The sequence below is a fragment of the Mesoplodon mirus genome (genome assembly GCF_964341445.2).
Source record: "Mesoplodon mirus genome assembly, chromosome: 19".
Taxonomy (NCBI): domain Eukaryota; kingdom Metazoa; phylum Chordata; class Mammalia; order Artiodactyla; family Ziphiidae; genus Mesoplodon; species Mesoplodon mirus.
Window position 1 is genome coordinate 50,115,169 of NC_138995.1, and position 15,737 is coordinate 50,130,905.

At 39.5% G+C, this 15,737-nt stretch overlaps 1 protein-coding gene across 3 annotated transcripts in view; it reads right to left on the reverse strand.

The window, feature by feature from the left end:
• The window catches only part of ZNF565 (zinc finger protein 565), a 109,766-nt gene that overhangs the window by 16,970 nt on the left and 77,059 nt on the right, over positions 1–15,737 (reverse strand). For 2 of the 3 annotated variants that reach the window (XM_082607965.1, XM_082607964.1), the window contains exons 1-2: positions 15,571–15,657; positions 3,691–3,783 (exon numbers count right to left, since the gene is read on the reverse strand). Coding sequence is in view for 1 of the 3 variants with exons in the window: in XM_082607963.1 (XP_082464089.1) it covers positions 3,691–3,783 (93 nt within the window). In the remaining 2 variants the exon portion in view is untranslated. Of the gene's footprint in view, positions 1–3,690; positions 3,784–15,570; positions 15,658–15,737 lie in introns of those variants that run through there. The other variant, XM_082607963.1, reaches the window with a different exon arrangement.

The following is a 15,737-nucleotide window of genomic DNA, read 5'->3' on the forward strand; positions in this document are numbered from 1 at the left end:
TCAACAAAAGTGGATTCTCTAGAGTGGAGGACACAAAAGCTTGGCTGGAGTGAGTTCAAGAGAAAATGGAAGGTGGGGCTTCCCTGGTGGTGTAGTGGTTAAGAATCCACCTGCCAATGCAGAGGACATGGGTTCAGAGCCCTGGTCTGCGAAGATCTCACATGCCGCGGAGCAACTAAGCCCGTACGCCACAACTACTTAGCCTACACTCTAGAGCCCTTGAGCCACAACTACTGAGCCAGCGTACCACAACTAAAGCCCGCCTGCCTAGAGCCTGTGCCCCGCAACAAAGAGAAGCCACCGCAGTGAGAAGCCCGAGCACTGCAACAAAGAGTAGCCCCCACTCGCTGCAACTAGGGAAAGCCTGCACGCAGCAACGAAGACCCAGCACAGCCAAAAATAAATAAATAAATAAACTTATAAGAGAAAATGGAAGGAAAGGAAGTAGAGACAGAAGAGCCTTCCCTTTCAAGGAGTTTTGTTGAAAAGAACAGAGAAATAGAGCTAGAAATGGATATGGAATCCAGGAACGGTTGTTTGTTTTGAACGTGGGAGAGATTACAGTATGGTTTATAGTGATGGGAATAACCCAGTAAAGAAAAATGAATAATGCAGGGACACAGGAGACAATTGCACAGGAGCAATGATCTTGAGCAGGAGAGATGGGATGGGAACCAGCACCCAAGTATTGGGGGCTGAATTACAGAAGATCACAGGTAGTTAGTTCATAACTAGGGAAGGTAGAGTACATAAGTGCAGGAATGATCCCCAGGATTCTAGGGTGAGGTGATGCAGTGCCATTCATATTCACTTCATTTAGTTTTACTTTTATAACTACCCTGTTAGTTAAATAAAGTTGATTTTATTTCTCACATTATACATAAGAGAAGCTAGAATGCCTGAGAGGTTATGATATTGACCCAAGGCCACAATGAGTGGGATACGAACCCAAGTGTTGTATTTTATTGCCCATGAAAGTTTCCATCAGCATAAACTGCCTCCCTGTGGTTACTGCCATTAATGAGGGGAATGAACAATAAATTCCCTAATTAAGAGAGTTAGGGGTTAATGGGAGAAGGAAACTGAAACCTTTTGTAAGGGCTTTGTCACAGGAGACAATTCTGACAAGTAATAGTTTCTTTTAAGAATTATTAGACAAGAAGGCACCAGATACATTAGAAATCAGGAGGGAAAAGCCTAGGAGAACATCTCAGAATTCAGAGGAAAAAAAGACACAGAAGAAATGAATTCTGAAAACAAAGGTCAGAGATATGGAGGAGAGATCCAGAAGACCTAAAATATACGTAAAAGGGGAGAATAAAACAGAACAGCGGGAGGAAAAAAGTGAATAAAAGTGAATAATAAGAGTGTTTTCTGGAGGAAATAAAATACTTGAATCTTTATATTAGAAAGAATCCCTGAAAGCTTATAAAAATTCACAAAAGGCCACATCTGGATGTATCCTGGTAACAATCCTAAAATTTTCACTTACCAATAAGATATTATTCTTAAATGTCCATGGACTATTTAGAACGCACCACATAATACCAGCCATGTTCCCTTTGGAGGCTTTGTATATTCCTTCTGGAATGCTCCTCCTCAAGATAGTCATAGAGCTCACTTGCTCCCTCCATGAAGGTTTCTGCTTAAACTTCACCTCTATGACCAAACTATTAAAATATTACCCTTTGTCATTCACTTTAGCCTTCCCTGCTTTATTTTTCCTTCTAGCTCTCAGTGCTACTATACATTCTATTATATATTTGCTTGTCAATTATTTGACTCTTCCCACTAAACTTAAAAGCAGGGATCTTGTTGGTTTTGTTCATTATTAATTCCTCAGGGCATAAAATACTACATGGGAGGCACTCAAACTCTCCAATGAATGTACAAGATCACAATGGAAACCTTAAGAGTTTATCAAAGTAGCAATTTCTCAGCCTATTTTTTGTGGTTGTACCATAAGCCAAAAAGAAGTTCTAACTTGATAAAATATTTAATATAAAAATAAAATATCTGTAAACGTACGTCAGACAAATATAACGTATTTATATTTTGTGGACACATAACATACAAGGCAGAAAAATACAAAGAAAAAACTTATATTTGAGATTTTAAAAACTCTAGCCCCAAATACTAAAACCAAAATGAAAAGGCAAATGATAAAATGAAAAAAAAAAAAAAGCCTTTAACTCACAAGTCAGATAAAAAACAAAAATTCTTATTGGATAGTGCTTTTAAAATTAAATTTTCAGGGCTTCCCTGGTGGCGCAGTGGTTAAGAATCTGCCTGCCAATGCAGGGGACATGGGTTTGAGCGCTGGGCTGGGAAGATCCCACATGCCGCAGAGCAACTAAGCCCGTGCACCACAACTACTTAGCCTGCGCTCTAGAGCCTGCAAGCCACAACTACTGAAGCCCATGTGCCTAGAGCCTGTGCTCCGCAACAAGAGAAGCCACTGCAATGAGAAGCCCGTGCACTGCAACGAAGAGTAGCCCCTGCTCGCTGCAACTAGAGAAAGCCCGCTCGCTGCAACTAGAGAAAGCCCGCACGCAGCAACAAGGGCCAAACTCAGCCAAAAATAAATAAATAAATAAATTTAAAAAACATTAAATTAAATTTTCAGAAAAAAAGCAATAATTTTAGATAAATGAGCAAAGGATATGCATGAACAACTCACTAGATAATAAAGTGGCTCCTCAACCTATCAAGAGTTTTAGTAATGAAGGGAATGTACGTTAAAGCAATAAGGAAATAACATTTTACAGTTATCAATTTGGCAAATTTTTAAAAGACTGATGACACGTCACAATAGCATGATGTGAGGAAATGGACACACACAGTAGAATAATAGCTGGTATAAACTTTCAACAAGGCAATGTTAGCAGAAATTAAACCATGTATATCCTCTGATGAAGTAATTCTATATGAGACTCTATCCAAAAGATGAGTGTGGGGTGTATGATGGAGACACTGCTGACAATGGAAACAACTTGGAGAGAATTTAAATATCCTACAAAATATAGTGTATCCATACAATGGAAACATTGTTGCCATAAAAACAAATCTTTGCTGATGTTAAGATGTTAAACAACTTTGGGTGAATAAGGTAGGTAATAAAACAGTATATGTAATCTTATTTTTATAGGAAAAATATATACATGCATATGTGTATGCATAGAAAATGGATTGAAAGGATTTTCAATTAAATTTTTACATTTGTCTCTAGGTGTATAATTATGGGGGAATCTGTTTTTCTGTATTTTTTTTCTTTTCTTTTCTTTTTTCTTTTTTGCCACACCACGCTGCATGTAGGATCTTAGTTCCCCGACCAGGGATGGAACCTGCGCCCCCTGCATTGGAAGCATGGGGTCTCAACCACTGAACCGTCAGGGAAGTCCCTGTTTTCCTGTGTTTTCAAGTTTTCCCTTAAGCATATGTTTTATAATCATAAATAACACAATTAACTCCTTCCTCCTCATGGGGCAGGATAGATTATAAAAGAAAATATGAATGGAGTGATACGAGTGACAGTGAAGTGCCTCTGGGAACTTGTATGCTGAAGGAGCTTAATCTTCTCCATAGTTCTAGAGCCTTTGAGGGGTGTGTCCTCAAACAGTAACTGACTTCCCACAGAGGAGGTGAGCTTTCATATAAAAGGCTTCCTGTTTCCTTAGTCTCCTCACTCACCTGTGCACAGGCCTCTTGTTAACCTCTTTCCACAGTCCAGGATGTCTTCCTTGCTCCAAAAAGAATTCACACCTAATTTACAGAAGCAACTTCCTATACACAGAAAAAGAAATGGGTCTTAGCCAGTGTGGTAGACATTACTAATTTAATTACTAATGTCTCACCATTGTCCAGTTTTTCAAGTATCCAGTCTTCCACATAATCCAGACCACATAATTCTCTAATCTTTCTGTTGCTGATGTGGTGGCCAAGGAGGCTGTGTGTTTCAGATGGTACAGCTAGCTACAGGATGGTGGAGTCTCCTTTAGTCTGGGACCCTGCCTATGCTGATGCATAATGAGCAAAAAATAAAAAGTTATTTTGTAAACCACTGAGATTTGGGGGTTGTTTGCTACCACAGCATAACAACCTGTCCTAATACCCTAATTCAGCTATACTCTGACTAAATAAAAATTCAGACTTGGGGCCTTGGTCAGTACAAGAAAGAATAATTTTTAAAAAGTCAGAGGAAGCTTCAGAAATAACAGAGCAGAGCTGTGCATTTCCAACTCTATACATCTCAAAGGGACTTTTCACAAACCCACAATGTGAAACAAAAGGCCCTAAAAAGGCAGATTATGAGTTATGGGACAAGTTGTTCTTGACCCAGCAAAATCATGCTCCTTTAGACCTCTATCATCAAATCTTTGTACAAATCCTTCTAAGCAAAGTTCAGCCATCTACACACCACCCAGTGAAGCTTGCAGTTACATCCCTGTCCCTAAATTGACAGACATTCTTATTCTTCAGAGGGCATGGATCCCACATCACACAAGGTTTGGGCCGGGGGAGTGGGAGAACTTGACAGCTCATGAGAAGCAGATATATATATAGATATCTTCACCTTAACATTAGTAATCTGTTCCTGGAAAAGCAATCATTCTGAGTAGAAACTCTAACCAGGAGCCTCTTCCCCAATATTTAAAATGTGAAAAATATAATGAGTCACATTTTAACACAAAGCCCCCAAATAATTTCCTAAACATAATTAAACACAAGAAACACCTACATATAAATAATAAACTATTGTATTAAGATGAAAATTTCTTGGACTTCCCTGGTTGTGCAGTGGTTAAGAATCTGCCTGCCAATGCAGGGGACACAGGTGTGAACCCTGGTCTGGGAAGATCCCACATGCCACGGAGCAGATAAGCCTGTGCACCACAACTACTGAGCCTGCGCTCTAGAGCCCATGCTTCACAACAAGAGAAGCCACCGCAATCAGAGGCCTACACGCTGCAACGAAGAGTAGCCCCCGCTTGCCCCTACTACAGAAGGCCCGCACGCAGCAATGGAGACCCAACGCAGCCAAAAAGAAAAAAAAAGATGAAAATTTCTTAAAACATCACTTCCTGATCACCAGTCATTATAGATATTAATAATTAGTTGCTTTGTGTGCAGTAACATGGCCTCCTTTAGCACCATGAACATCTGCACATCGCTTTTGTTGACAGGCCAATCTATACATTTGTCAAAATATTTACATGACTCTGATATTTAACTAAGTGAATTTCTGATGTAACTTGAAACTTTTCCTATATGTCATATTTTTAAATGTTGTATTGAGCTTTATGGATGTAAACATCCAGTCTAAACATCAACCCAAAATCAATACACTGAGAGGTATGTACATTCTCAGGCAATGTTCAAGATTCTGAGTCAGACAACAGCATATTAAATAAATTAAAGATTTCTATAAAACAGCAATTCTCAGTACTCACAAATTTAGTAGTAATGAAGTAGTTAATAACATAGAAAATGTTCAGGATGTGGTTAGATTACAAAACAACTGGGCATCATGTGGTCTTATTTGTAAAATACATGTATATATTAACATAGACAATATAGACAGACAAATCAGACTGAACATATCTGGGAAGTTTTATCCTTAAAGATTACTTTAGTTATTTCTGGGTTGTGATCTTCAATTTTCTTAGTTTTGCTTAAGTGTAGTTTTTCAATAACCACGCATTAATTGTTAAATGCATATTTTAAAGTTCTGTTAAGTATAAGCTACTCCCAAACGGCAGATGAAAAAGGAAATACTTTCTTTTTTTTAAACAATCTTCCTTTGAACATGAAATAATAGCTCAGGATATTCTAAAAACAGCTCTTTTTCACAAAATGGCTTTTTTTTTTTTTTTTTTTGGCAGTATGCGGGCCCCCCACCGCTGCGGCCTCTCCCGCTGCGGAGCACAGGCTCCGGACGCTCAGGCCCAGCGGCCACAGCTCACGGGCCCAGCCGTTCCGCGGCATGTGGGATCCTCCCGGACCGGGGCACGAATCCGCGTCCCCTGCATCTGCAGGCGGACCCTCAACCACTGCGCCACCAGGGAAGCCCCTGCTTTTGTTGTTTTTGCTTGTCAGCTCCCAATTGTTGCAAACTTCTTGATTTGGTAACTACATTTATGTGTGCTGGAGACCTGCCTGGAAGAGAACTAAAAGTCATTCAGGCCAAGTCCTGTGTATAAGTGATGCTTCCTTTCAGCTCTTCTCGCCAGATAGGTTTATTATGTTTCTGCACCTGCCCTATTTGCCTCAGTGTTCTCTGAACAGCTATAGAATCATCTTGCTCCATTGGTCATACTTTGTATTTCTTTTTAACACTTTTTTTTTTAAGACTTTTTTGATGTGGACCATTTTTAATGTCTTTATTGAATTTGTTACAATATTACTTCTGTTTTATGTTTTGGTTTTTTTGGCCATGAGGCATGTGGGATCTTAGCTCCCCAACCAGGGATCAAACTTGTACCCCCTGCATTGGAAGGCGAAGTCTTAACCACTGGACTGCCAGGGAAGTCCCCATACTTTGGATTTCTGATGATTAGAATGAAAATTGCAGGAAATATAGGTGACTCAGTTCACCTCCATAGAGTTCTTATGGGATCAGTCTGACTTAGATATGACATGACATGACAGTGACAGCTCTGGTCATACAAATATCTTCCTCTTATGAACTCTCATAGCATACTATCAGGGTAAACTAGTGCCCTTTTTCATCCTTTACTTTGGACATTTGTATACAAGTTTTATCTCCCCCATTACATTATTTGTATTTTAAAAACAGAGATTCTCACTTTTTAAAAGTACTTTGTCTCCCTGAGTTCTAGATTAGGATTTTGCATATTTGCAAATTCTTAATAAATGTCTAATGCCTGACCCAAAGGAATTCATTATAAAAATACGTGAAGTTGTATGCACAAGAGTACTTTTGGGACAATTTCACAATTAAAATATAGAAATATAAATGCTCTTTAGTAGGCAGTAAAGCGAATAAATTAAGGTGCATCTCGATAATGAAATACTACACAGTGACTTTAAAATATAATTGTTACACAGTCAATGCATTGTGTAACTTTCCACTTAAACAAAAATAAATAACTGGAGTTGTAGATGACATTTATTTTCCTGGCAGCAGAAAAATTATGAGCAACCGAGCCAATGTCTATAACACAAGTAGGGACAAAAAAGGAAATTAGTATGATTGAAACAAATTACAACTAAAAGTTCTTTAACAAGGGGCTTCCCTGGTGGCGCAGCGGTTGCAAGTCTGCCTGCTGATGCAGGGGACGCGGGTTTGTGCCCCGGTCCGGGAGGATCCCACATGCCGCAGAGCGGCTGGGCCCGTGAGCCATGGCCGCTGAGCCTGTGCGTCCAGAGCCTGTGCTCGCAACGGGAGAGGCCACAACAGTGAGAGGCCCGCGTACCGCAAAAAAAAAAAAAAAAAAAAAGTTCTTTAACAGTCTTTTAACATATTCTCTGGTGCACTGAAATAGCTTCATTATCAAAAACATCTTGTGAATGACCAATTATCAAGATAGTGCAATTTCCAGTTTAAGTGAGACAGTGAACACAAAGCAGAATGCCTGGTGTCAGATACATAGCCAGTTTCTTCTCCATTCAATTACCCATTAAAAAATTTGGGGATGGGATCTTTGCAAAATTTGAATACTTTTTTATTCATCATTTTCAGTGTTGTATCATTACAGTATTTTCCTTGATCTGGTCAACTCTCTGTAAGCATATGTTTATTAGTTGAATAATATTCCATCATATGAATGTAATATGTGATAGAAACTTCTTCTTTTAACTCCCTGTTGTTGGGCACAAATTTTGGACATCTCAAAGGCTATTATTACCGGGCACTACTGTCTTTGATTGCAGTTCTAAATTTTTTTTTTTTTTTTTTTTTTTTTTGTGGTACGCGGGCCTCTCACCATTGTGGCCTCTCCCGTTGTGGAGCACAGGCTCCGGACGCGCAGGCTCAGCGGCCATGGCTCACGGGCCTAGCCGCTCCGCGGCATGTGGGATCTTCCCGACCCGCGTCCCCTGAATCGGCAGGCGGACTCAAAACCACTGCGCCACCAGGGAAGCCCTGCAGTTCTAAATTTTTAAGGGTCATGAATCTCTTTGAAAATCTTATGAAATCATAAACCTCCTTTCAAGAAAAAAATCAAATAAATAAGTATCTGCAAGGACTTCCCTGGTGGTCCAGTGGCTGAGACTCTGTGCTCCCAATGCAGGAGGCCCGGGTTCAATCCCTGGTCCAGGAGCTAGATCCTGCATGCATGCCGCAACTAAGAGTTCATATGCCACAACTAAGAGGCCCGAATGGCATAACTAAGATGTCACAACTATGAGCCTGCAAGCCGCAGTGAGGATCCCGCGTGCTGCAACTAAGACCCAGCACAGCCTAAATAAATAAATAAATAAATATTTTAAAAAAAAAAAAAGTATCTGCAAAAACTGCATAGGGCTTCCCTGGTGGCACAGTGGTTGAGAGTCCGCCTGCTGATGCAGGGGACGTGGGTTCGTGCCCCAGTCCGGGAGGATCCCACATGCCGCGGAGCGGCTGGGCCCGTGAGCCATGGCCGCTGAGCCTGCGCGTCCGGAGCCTGTGCTCCGCAACGGGAGAGGCCACAGCGGTGAGAGGCCCGCGTACCGCAAAAAAAAAAACAAACTGCATAAAATTTCATGGTGTCTGCAGAGCCCTGAAGTCTAAGGGTGGGAGTCTGGACCTCCTTTAAAAACCCTGCTGTGACCACTTATTTACAAACACCAAGTACTACTAGCTAATATTCTTTTTTTTTGTTTTTTTCATAACTTATCAAAAGAACAACATGGATTTGGCCAGAAACAAATTTAAGACCCAAAACCCAAAATGCCCCATATCAAATTAGATCTGGTTACTGAAACAAACTTTTATCCCAGATTTGTGAATCTAGACTTCTGAGATAGGTCCCAATCACATTCTTACTCCTAAAAGCCAGAACAGCAGAAGGCCTTGTTCATCAACCCAGACTGTGAAAATCAAAAATATTAATAACGAGTGTTACATGAGCCAGGGTATCTGTGTACAATTATGCAGGGGCCATTGTTCATGAATCAACAAATCACAACCCTCCAAAAGATGTAGATCTATGCCAACAGAACCCTTTGCTGCATAAATGGTATAAAGGAGAAACTGAATAATTTGACAATAAAAAAAGGAACATCAGGAAACTAGCTGTACTAGACATTAAAATGTACTGTAAAGTCTCTATAATTAAAGCAGTGTGGTAGTAGTGCATAAATAGACAAACCAACCAGTGGAACAGAACAGAAGGCCTAGAAATAGAACCAAGTATCAATATGTATGGACATTTAGTATATGATAGAGATGGCATTTCAAATCAGTGGGGCAAAGATAAAATTCTTAATAAATGGTGCTGGGAAAACTGGATAGCCGTTTAGAAAATATAAAATTAAATCCATGCCCCATTCCATACACAAAATTAAACTCCAAATGGATCAGGGTGCTAGATGTAAAAGATGAAACCATACAGTTATTAGAAGATAACACATGTAAATTCCCCTTTAATCCTGAGATTGAGAAAGGCTTTCTAACTCTAGAAGCAATAAAGGAAAACACTGGTAATTTGACTACATAAAAATAAAAATATTCAATGACAAAGAACACCATAAACAAAGTCAAAAGACAACTGTCAAACTGGAAGAAAATACTTGCACCATACATCACAGATGAGGAACTAATATTCCTAATGTGTAAAGAATTCTTAAACTTTGTGACAAAGCACCAAAAAAAACAAAACCAAAACCAAAAAAAAAACAAACAACAAACAAAAAAACCCCGTGAAAGTAAATAGGAAAAAGAGATGGACAATTCACACACAAAAAAAGATGTAAAAAAGGCCCTTAAGGATATGTATGAAAAGATGTCTATCAACATAGTACTGGAAGTCCTAGACAGAGCAGTTGCACAAGAAAAAGAAATAAAAGGCATCCGAATTAGAAAGGAAGAAGTAAACTTATCTCTGTTCACAGATGATATAATCTTATATATAGAAAACCCTAGAGATTACACACACACACACACACACACACACAAACCCTGTTAGAGCTAAAAAATGAATTCAGCAAAGTTGCAGGATACAAAATCAACACACAAAAATCAGTTGCATTTCTATATAGACTAACAATGAACAATCAGAAAAGAAAATAAAAAAAAACAAATCCATTTATGATAGTATCAAAAGAACAAAATACTTAGGAATAAAGTTAACTGAGGAAGCAAAAGACTTAACACATTGATAACTACAAAGATTGCTGAAAGAAATGAAAGAAGACATAAATAAATGGAAAGATATCCTGTGTTCAAGACTTGGAATACTTAATATTGTTAAGATGCTGTTATGGACTTAGAATTGTGTGTGTCCTCCCTGCCCCATTCATATGCTGGAAGCCCTAACCCCTAATGTCACTGTATTTGGAGATAGGGCCGTTATGGAAGTAATTACATTTAAATGATGGCATAAGGGTGGGGGCCTGATATGATAGCAATAGTGTCCCTATAAGAAGAGACACCAGAGAGCTCACTCTCTCTCTGCCATGCGAGGACTCAGTGAGAAGGTGGCACCTTGATCTCAGACTTCCAACCTCCATAATTGTAAGAAAATAAATTTCTGTTGTTTAAGCCACCCAGTCTATGGTATTTTGTTATGGAAGCTTGAGCTGACCAAGACAGATGGCAATACTACCTAAAGTAACATACAGATTCAATGCAATCCTTATGAAAACCTCAATGATTTTTTTGAAGAAATGGAAAAATCCATCCTAAAATTCACACAGAATCTCAAGGGACCCCAAATAGCCAAAACAATCTTACTCTCACACTTCTTGATTTCAAAACTTACTACAAAACTTACCAAAGATGGTAATCAAAACAGTGTGGTACTGCCAAAAAGACAGATATCTAGACCAATGAAATAGAATAGAAATCCTCACATATATGGTCAAATAATTTTCAGCAATGGAGTCAAGACTATTTGATAGGGGAAAAGACAGTCTTTTCAACAAATGGTGTTGGGAAAACTGGATATCCACATGCAAAAGAATAATGTTGGACCTGTGCCTAATACTACATTAAAAAATTAACTCAAAATGGATCAAAGATCTAAACATAAGAGCTAAAACTATAAAACTCTTAGAAGAAAACATAGGGAAAAATCTTCATAACACTAGATTTAGCAATTATTTCTTGGATGTGACATCGAAAGCACAGGCAACAAAAGAAAAAAACATGTGCTGTAGACTTCATCAAAATAAAAAACTTTTGTGCATCAGAGGATACTGTCAACAGAGTGAAAGTACAATCCATGGAATGGGAATATTTGCAAATCATATGTTTGATAAGGGATTAATATTCAGAATATATAAAGAACTCCTAGAACACAACAACAACAAACAAACAAACCCTGGTGGCCTCGTGGTTAGGATTCCAGGCTTTCACTGCCATGGCCCAGGTTCAATCCCTGGTCGGGGAACTGAGATCCTGCATGCTGCACAGTGCAGCCAAAAGAAAAGGGGGGGTGGGCAAAGGACATTTCTCCAAAGATATACAAATGGCCAACAAACAACGTGAAAAGATTTCCTACATCACTACTAATTAAAGGAATACAAATCAAAACCATAATGAGATACCACTTCACACTCATTAGCATGGCTATTATAAAAAAAGCAGAAAATAACAAGCATTGGCAAGGATGTAGAGAAATCAGAACCCTTGTGCACTGCCAGTGGGAATGTAAAATAGTGCAGCTGTTGTGGAAAATGCTATGGTGATTCCTCAAAAAATTAAACATACCATGTGACCCAGCAATTCAACTTCTGGATATATACTCCAAAGAAGTGAAAGCAGGGACATGAACAGATATTTGTCAACCCATGTTCAGAGCAGCATGATTCACAATAGCGAAAAGGTGTTAGCAACCCAAGTGCCCACTGATAAATTAATAAACAGAATGTGGTATATATGTACAATGGAAAATTATTCAGGCTTAAAAAGGAAGGAAATTCTGACATATGCTACAACATGGATGAATCCTGAAGATATTGTGCTCAGTGAAATAAGTCAGTCATAAAAGGACAAACACTGTATGATTCCACTTATGTGAGGTACCTAGAATATTCTAATTCATAGAGATAAAAGGCAGAATGGTGGTTTCCAGGGGCTGGAGGAAGGGGCGAAGGGAATTATTGTTTGATGGGTAGAGAGTTTCGGTTTTTGAAGATGAAAAAAGTTCTGGAGATAAATGGTGGTGATGGCTGCACAATGCAAATGGAGTTAATGTTACTGAACAGCATAATTAAAATGGTAAATTTTATGTTATGTATATTTAACCATAAAAACCCCCAACAAACTGAGATTGGTTGGTTAGCTATAATGGGTGATTGGGAACAGTGTGGAAAAAATGGGGGAATGGAACTGGGAGAGAAGGAATGATGGAGGAGTAAGTGAGTAGATCTGGTCTAATTCTAACCTTCAGAACCATGTTAATGTTTCACATACTCAAAAAATAATTAAAATCAACCAGGATGTGTGTTTGGGAGCCCCAAATAAAATACAAACAGTAACAAATGAACCTATGTATATTACAAATGAGTAATATTACCATACAGATGGGTGTAGGGAAAACTGTATTTTTATTTATTTTATTTTGGGGGGGGGTATTGTATTTTTACTATGAACTGTAAGACAAAAAGAACTATATGGGGGCCTCCCTGGTGGCGCAGTGGTTGAGAGTCCGCCTGCCGATGCAGGGGATACGGGTTCGTGCCCCGGTCTGGGAGGATCCCATATGCCGCGGAGCGGCTGGGCCCGTGAGCCATGGCCGCTGAGCCTGTGCGTCCGGAGCCTGTGCTCCGCAACGGGAGAGGCCACAACAGTGAGAGGCCCGCGTACAGAAAAAAAAAAAAAAAAAAAAAAAGAACTATATGGGGTTTGGGGATATGTGTTAGAACTACTTTCTACTCAAGACTGAGCAAATAAATAAATGCACTGTGGTTAATGAGAGCCGAATTTTTCACTGTCAGAGAAAGGAGTTACAGAAAAGGAAATGGAGATGGCTAGAAGAAGCCCTGTGGTATTGAACTGGAATTGGAGATATCATATGAAATCATGGATTATCTGTATACATACAGATAGATACAAATGTGTGGGTACAGATGCATATATTTCATATCTGAGAAAGTCAAGAAGCAAAGACATCCCAGTAGCAATGAGCACATCTAATCTGGGTTTCTAAATATAATTTTCTAGTAAAAGGAGCCAGTGATCCCTGGGAAATTTGCTGATTCCAGGACTAGGGCTGGGAAAGTACAGTATCAACCTGGAACATCCTGCGGTGCAGGAAAATAAGGAAGTACTAAAAAATAAATAAATAAATAAAGGGGATACGTTGGAAGGATACAGGAGCCAATCCAAAGGGTTTCCCAGTGGCCAAATATGGGACAATTTGAGCAATAAAATAGTGATAGTAATGGATTATAACCTATAGTATTAAAAAATCCAGACTATACTTATATAAGTTAGTAAATAAATTAAATGGGGAGAAGGAAAATCTATTTGTAACAGAATTATAATTAATAAATGTAGAAGGAATAACAGAATCCGAAAAAAAAAAATCACCGTTTGGCAAATACCTGGTAATAAGCTTTCAGGCAGGAATTATCAATGGATGTAGTAAGTGGAAGTAGGATGAAAAACAGCATAATTTTATAGACCTAAAGTATTTCTCCGTGAGACACATTAATTATAATGGGAAGAGTGGCTTTGCAGTGGAGAAACCTGGCAAATAAAGTTACCACCACCAATAATGAGACAAATTAATCTCATGTGTCTCCTGATAAGATGCACTGAGAATACATCACTTCTGGGGTAGTCTTGCCTCAACTGAATAATCTGAATTTAATTATGAGGAAGTATCAGACAACCTCAAATTGAGGAACATTCTACATTGCAGAATTTACAAAATAAATGGCCAGTTCACCTCAAAAGTGTCAAGGTCATGAAAGACAAAGAAAGATTGAGTAACCATTCCAGATAAAAGATGACTAAGGAGAGTTACCAACTTAACTGCAACATATGATCCTGGATTGGAGCCTTGTCCAGAAACAGGACACTAAGGGACACTGATGAAATTTGAATAAGGTTTGTAGATTGGTTATTTATCAGCGTTAATCTCCTGGCTTTGATAGAGAAGCTGGGTTAAGAGTATTTGGGAATTCTATTTTTGCAACAGTTTTAAGTCTAAAGCTAATTAAAAATGAAAAGTTTAAAAACATTTAGATTAACATTAGGTGTGCAGGGAGTATGGAAGGTATGGGCCTTTCAGTTCGCCTCCATAGCACTCAGTAATTTACTCCAATGGCAAATACTGGACACCAGTTCACTTGGGGGTGGGCGGTGGTGTGTGTCTTTGTTAGGCAAGAAGTTTCAGAAGAAGGAAAGAAAAGCACGTGTTAAAAACGAAAATAACAAGCCCCAAATGGGGTCATGTGCCCCCATAACAGCAAACAAGACAATACCAGTTTCAATCTCTCTCAAGAAAATGTGCTCCTACATAAAAACTCAACAAACAAACAAACAACAAAAAAAGAAAATGTGCTCTTTAAACAATCAATCTGAAATTTCCTGATTAGCCCTAGTGAGGTAATCTGCATGATAAGACCCCTGCCATTTCCTTCCCCTAAAAGATGTCCCGGCCTAAAACAATCCTTTCTTTTCTTTTGCTAATAACTTCCTTGCACCACTTTCCTACTGCCTATAAAAACCTTCCATTTTGTACAACTCCTTGGAGTATGTCTCTACTTGGTAGATGGGATGCTGCCTGATTCATGAATTGTTGAATAAAGCCAAATAATCTTCACATATATTTGGCTAAATTTTTTGTTTTTTGTTTTTAACACACATCACGAAAAATAAGAAGGGTTTCAGGGAAAGAAGAAAAACTGATACACGGAGAAACTTGGCTTTTGGATGTTCAATAATAATTCTTTCCTTCTCTTCTCAATACGTCTCTTGGAGAAGAGTCAAGGAAAAGCAATCATGAGGGACCAGGGCATTTTTAAAGGGTCATCGCCCGACCCTCCCACACAGGGGAGGGAGAGCAGAGAAGACTGGACATCATGCCCAATCTCGGTGTTACAGGGAAAGGCTGAGGTTATCACTGTCCAGGGCCAAAATCTGTCAGAGCACTGGAGTCACAGGCACCTCACACCCACACACTTGGTGCTGAACAAATGGTCAGTGTCACACAAACACAAACACATATCCACTCTTAGGACACACAATGAAACACGATCATAGACACCTCCACAGCCTTATACACAGCCACAATCTCACACCCACTAAGGCACACACAGTCGCACAATCTACTCACCACCATGACACACAAAGACACATTCAGAATTGTGTAATTTTAGCCCGCTCGCGCCAGCGCGCAAAAACCCAAGGCTCTCTGGACACGCCCTGTCCCCGCCCCGGACTCCCAGACCCCTCACCTTCTGCCTCCCCGTGGTCGCGTCCGGGGCCCTGCGGAGCTAACGACCTCGCCACGACGTCAAGAGAGACGTAACGCTGGGCCGCTGTGGACTCTGGGAAATGTAGTCCAGAGCCAGACCAGCTACAGAGAAGATGGCGTCCTCATACTTCAGAGTATGGGCTTGGC